The sequence below is a fragment of the Charadrius vociferus genome, unplaced genomic scaffold, assembly GCF_000708025.1.
Source record: "Charadrius vociferus isolate BGI_N301 unplaced genomic scaffold, ASM70802v2 scaffold55, whole genome shotgun sequence".
Taxonomy (NCBI): Eukaryota; Metazoa; Chordata; class Aves; order Charadriiformes; family Charadriidae; genus Charadrius; species Charadrius vociferus.
Window position 1 is genome coordinate 3,543,972 of NW_009648444.1, and position 5,993 is coordinate 3,549,964.

Here is a 5,993-nt window from a genome sequence, read left to right on the forward strand (position 1 = left end):
CCGAGCAGCCCCCGCCGCTGCGGCGGCAGCTGGGCGCCGTGTCGGCACTGGATGCGGTGCTGCCGCTGACCCACCTGCACCACAACCAGGTACCGCGGTGGCCCCTGGCGCGGTGGCGGTGGGAGCCGGGTTTGTCCGGGTGCCGCTTTGGCTCCGCGGCGGCGGTGGCGAGGGCTAGGCTGGAAACGCACGTCCGGGAACAAGGGCGGCGAGGCGGGTGGACAGCTCCCGATTTTCTTAAATCTCATCGCCGTCGTGTTTCCTCATGTTGAAGCGGGGAGAGAAGGAGGGAGGGGGCAAAGGTCTGAGGCGCTGGGCCCGAGTTTCGAGCAAAGGTACCTGTCCACTGGCGAGAGCGGCTTGCGGTAGGGGGGCAGCTGCCATCCATCGGTGAGCTGCTGTGTGCTGCGGTGCAGGGCTGCCCCTGGGATTAGCTCTGCCTCTTCATTGCTTTGCTCTGTAACTGGCATTTTTCCTGGGTAAATAGCACCTGGACGACAGCAAGAAGTGTATGAGAATCAGCTAGTGTTTCCCTCTGAGAGTTGTACAAGCAAATCTTCAGGACTTGTTAAAGTGCAATTGTCATGTGGTAACACAAACCTGATTATAGACAGGTCTACTTGTGTGAAGAAACTTTTTCAGGAATGTTCACATCTTTCTTCTAAGTTGAGTGCAAAGTGTAAACCCATCAATGCATCTACTAAATGCTGTTTAATTTACTGATTAAATATCATTGGAATACCAGTTTTCATGAAATTTTTTTCTGTTTAGTGCCTCTATATGAAACTCAGACCTCATTGCTGGTTTTAAACTCTATGTAATTTCATATCTCTGTAGTGTCCTAGACTAAGTTTGTTTACTTGAAGGGGAATTTTGAGGATGGTCATTTCCTTATGCTCTGGAATCAAAGACACAAAGTCAGTCGCAAAAATGAATGGAAAGCAGGGATGACTATTTGCTCTGCTTTGGTTCAACTCCCTGAGAAAGAGAAGAGGCATGGTTCTAGGGACCTTGAGAAATTATTTTTTTTTAACGTTTGTAGTAGTAGCTCTTTTGCTTGTGCTGTGAAGGAGACTAACCGTGGATAAGCTGCTTTTGTTTTAGAAAGAGTTTAATTCTAATGTCTTTACCCTTATCAGAGGTTTAATTGAGAGTTGATGCTGCTGAAATCAATGGAGTGTTCAGTAGAAGCATGGCAGTATTTGCCAGAGTCACTGCTTTCAAATCTCACAAATTGAACACTGTTCCAACACAGAGTATTAAAAACATAAATATTCCCAGCCACACATGCTGAATACAAGTTTACAGTGTTGAATATGGTTATGAAAAGGAGCTTTCTTTAAAAGGGATATAGAAATGAGCAGCTTCTTTAGTCCTTCAGTTTTTCCCTCTGCAAAAGCACGTAGCCCTCGTACACAGGCTTTGGCACAAGCTACAGAGGAAAAAAAAAAAAAAAAGTAATGCTCGCTCTTATCACTTAAATGAGTGTTCCCCGTAAGTCATTTGAAGTTAACTGAAACACATTTTTTTCAGGCCTGTCCTAGTTGAATAGCCATTTGAATAATATCTAGGGTACCATAGTAAAATGTGTATAGTTTTTTGCTGAGTTCTTTTTATTCTTTCTTAAAATTGGCTTTACGGCTGCTGCATCAGCTAGTACCATTTAAGCAAGGCATTTTGCCTCCTGGCTTTTGATCCCTCATAGATGTTAGGTATATCATTGACCTTGGGCAGTAGCGCATGGAAATGCATACTCATACGAAGTAAATCAGACGTGATCATTTTCAAAGACTGTGACTCTTTGTGCTTACAAGTTGATAATTTAGAATATCGACTGGTTATGACAGAAGACATAAAGTGGCCTAATCTAACTTTGTGTGTTGAAGGCAACAGAAGCCTAATGTCTATCGATTTTCTAGCGGAGGAAAGTAAATGCCTGTGGAGAGTGATTCAGGCAGGAACAGTCTCTTGTAGTTTTATCCCAATATTAGTGTTTAGTTTTACTGTTTCATTCATAACAATTTTGGTAAGATCTCACATTAAAGGTCCACCAGAAGCTGATCCATCTTCTTAAAGATTGAAAAAGTTTGGGTGTATAAGCCAAAAGATGGCTGCTTGATCTCTGTTTCCTTTTGATACCAGGATGACTTTAAAAGATAAAGGAGGAAAAAAAAAAAGATTTAATTTGTTTATGATGGTGTTTGAACATATGCTTGTGTAGGCATTTATGGTTACTCATGTCCTATGATGTCCATGAAAATGCTATTTTTTTTCCCTGTAAAAGACAAAAAAGAAAACAAATTTTTGGGGATTTTTGATTGAAGCATCTCCAATTCCTGATGCTTTTGGTCTCTTTTTTCTTTCATTGTGCACTTTTATAATTCTCTTTATTTTGTGTTTGTATTGTCTTTTTTCTTAATTTTTTGTTATCGCCCTTTCTTCATATATAGGCTAAGACTTCCTGTCAGAGAAATAAGTAGTAACTGAGCAAACTCAAATGCTGGTCACTGCTGTTTTTTCACATTTTACTGTGGAATTCCAACACATTTTAGTCCTACTAATAAAATAGCAATTATAATAACTAAAATAGCAATTTCAGTATAATAGATAATGGTATGCTTACTCACTCTTTATTTTACGTTATCAGTAAGACGTAAAAACATGAAACTATACTTGATTTTCTGTCACGGGGTTCATTGTAATATCATAGCACATAATTATGTGTGTGCTGGAGTATTAAATTACATGATCAAAAGTTTTGGTCAAAAAAAATACATGGAAGGCAAATCGGCATTGCAAAGAAAGCTTGTTAACATCAGCTTGCTAAAATCATGCTCTAATTTCCTTCTTTGACTTTTCTAAATCTACTTTTATGCTAGTCTAGATGTTATGCCTGAATACTGTGTCTTAATGTAATGAATTTTAATTTTTAAACAAAACATTTGGACAAAATTAAGTTAAATCATGATCAGATTTAATTAATTTTCACCTCAAGACAAGTCCAAAACTCAGTAACTTTAATGTTTCAGGTAGACTAGAATTAGGCTAGTGTCTGCTTTGATTTGAGTTTTTTTTGGTAGTATTTCATGTGTTACAAGTTGTGCCTTTTGGAAGAAGGGGGAATGACCTGACAGTGTGACTTACGGTCTTGATCCAACACCATGATCTGATGTTGCCTGGCCAGTGAGAAGATAAATAGGCTTATTTGTTCTACCTTTTAAGTGTCTTATTTCTACAATATCTTCAGCAAATTTCAGCATTCATGGGCAATTTTCAGCTCCCAGCATGAGCAGCTGCCTTGAACATGTTGGGGTGTGTGTGAAATCCCTAAAGCACCTAAGTGCATTCAAGCAGCTTCATCTGGTTTGACTCTTTTTCATGGAGTGCTGCTTATTGAAGTCATGGTTGTCTCCTAGCATCTAGTTCTGAGGGACAAAAAGTTGTCACCACATCAGAATTAAATGCTTTAATTTGTTACAAGTAAGTTGAGGAAGACATAGTCATATGTCTGTATTTCGCCTTATCCAGGCTGAGGCTAAGTAAGAAAAACAAATGCTGGTCAGATAGGTATTCGCTGCATTCTTTCTTAGCTGTTGCTACTTTGTGACTCACTGCTCACCCCTGGGGTGGGCTAGACCAGTGTTTAATCTGGAAACATACAGAAACTGCAGTCCAGGTTTCTGTTGGGTATCTTACTATTTCACATGTGGAATACTACATATAAAACAAAGGTAGAGCAAAGATAAGAACATGGCAGAAGATCAGAAAAGGGACTGAAGCATTTACAAGATGGTTGGTGCTGTAGCATTTTTTGTTAATTTTCCAGTTAGAGGTCCTCTCTGCATTATTTTTGTCTGAGCAATTATCCCATCCTGTCCTTCAAAGATGTGGTCAGCTGGAATCTGCTTTTCATTTATAAAGATACTCATGTAAAGAGATTCTAGGTAGTTGGGCATCACTTTGTTTCATTTACCATCTTAAAAAAAAAAAAATCCCATATAGGTCAATCATATTTGGGAGAGCCTTACCAGAAGAAAAGTAAACATCTGTTTGAATAACCTAATTGATGGTTTAATTTTTTGTTAAGTCTGAATGCTTTGTAATGGTGTAAATTCTTCTGATTTAAGTCCTCCCTAATTTTGGTGAAAACGTTTTTAAAATGATTTTTTAACAGTTCAGGGACACGATCAGTTATGTCATTTCTTTTTTGGACTTGTTTGTTAAACGCTGGAGAACAGTCACATTACAGCCAGTCCTCTCACCTAAGCGCTATGACAAGGCTTACTGAATAGCAGGGGACAGACATGACGGTAGACTTGGTGACCCAGGATGTCATTCTAAGTCCCCTGTTCCATGAGGCTAAATTTTCTTTTTGCTGAGATCATCTGTCAGTCTCATGAAGTAAATAGCTTGTGTTTTTACAGCAGTGTGGCTGTCTTAATGTATTTGTCCTCCAAAGATAAATGCAGAGTTTTGTAGTGCGCAAACATGAGTTGCACCAATCCAGGGCTTCCAATAGATTTAATCTTTCAATTAATCCTTCAATTGTGCCAGTGAACTCATGCAATCTTGCTTTTTAGCTCTTGGATGTATGTAGGAGTTTGCTGAGAGGATGAAGTGACTTAAAACAATGAATCATTTATAGCAATCATTATCTTCTGGGATTGTCCCTGATCAAAATAATAATAGTAATTAAATAAAATGCTGTTTCTCATCTTTATATAAAAGAGCTCTTGTCCGATGATGTTTCATGCTTATTTGTTTGTATGTAGCCAAAGTCTCAGGTTTATTAATTCATGCTGTGTCTGATTTATTTTCTCTCCATAATCTGTTTTTCTGTCTACAACACGGTTTTGATTTTTGTGAACTAATATTAATATGACTATATTAGTATATTAAAATACTAGTAATCCATCCTCTATTTCTAGGAATGAAATAGTTAAAGATGATTTCTCTTAGAGGTAGTTATGTTATGAATTCTCAGCTCCTACTGGCTTGTTTTTCTAAGAGCTTTTCACTGTAGACTTCCAGAAGTGGCTCTATGAGCCACTAATACAAGAAGCACCATATATGAACTATCCCTATAGACCACAACTATCCTCTCTTTGTTTCACACTGGACATATTAGCCATGCGTTTTGCATAATGCAGAGTTAACGGTAAAATGGTTAGGCACATAACCAGTTTAGAAAGCTCCAGAGGTTCATGTATGTTAAAGACTGTATCTTCAGTGATGATTTCTCTGAGCGCTACTTCCATTGAGATTACGCGGAGCAACATGCTTTAAAACAAAACAAAAAACCCCACATTTACTGTTATCAAGCTATACTTATTTTATATGTGATATTTTGACACTAGCATTGACATTGAAAGTATATGCATATTGCTTGCGTATAATTGAGTCTTCAAGGTCTCTTGGACTTAAAAAATGTATACTTACATTTATTTAGGTTCAAGCATGTACTTGAATGCTGTGCTAGACTGGGTCATTAAAGAAGAAGGACAGAAACATCCTGGGTGTAATTTGGCTGAATTCACTTGAATTGGCCTGCATGTTCTCTTCCGCTAGATTTTTCTAGCTAGATCAGAAATAGTCACATTCAAATGATGTGTGCATGCCTTTGACCTTTTGGACAGTATTAGAAAAATATTCATTAACGGAAGCGGAAGCAGCTCTGCTGAAGTAAATGACTTGCAGTTGCTTTGGCTTATCTCTAGAAGGAATTTGCTTTACAAATAATAATCTTGAATTATTGGAGAAGTGCTGTGGAATCTGAAGGCTAGCAAAACTGAAAAGAGCAGGGATTGACCATTTGTTTTCATTTTGCTAAGTTTTCCGGTGCTCTACTTTTGCAACCACACTGAGATTTGAGTTGCGTTCTAACTTGATGTTTCATATAGAAGGTAAATGTTTGACTTTTTTTGTCTTGAGACTCAACCTTGTACAGCAATAAGCCAAATCACACTTGTTTACATCCAAAAAAGAACACTCTT

General features: G+C 38.2%; 1 protein-coding gene across 1 annotated transcript in view; it reads left to right on the forward strand.

Moving 5' to 3' along the window:
* SLC39A8 (solute carrier family 39 (zinc transporter), member 8) overlaps positions 1-5,993 on the forward strand; it is a 62,237-nt gene that overhangs the window by 39,284 nt on the left and 16,960 nt on the right. Inside the window, exon 2 of the mRNA XM_009885530.1 lies at positions 9-89. Within this exon, the coding sequence (XP_009883832.1) occupies positions 9-89 (81 nt within the window). The remainder of the gene's footprint in view (positions 1-8; positions 90-5,993) is intronic.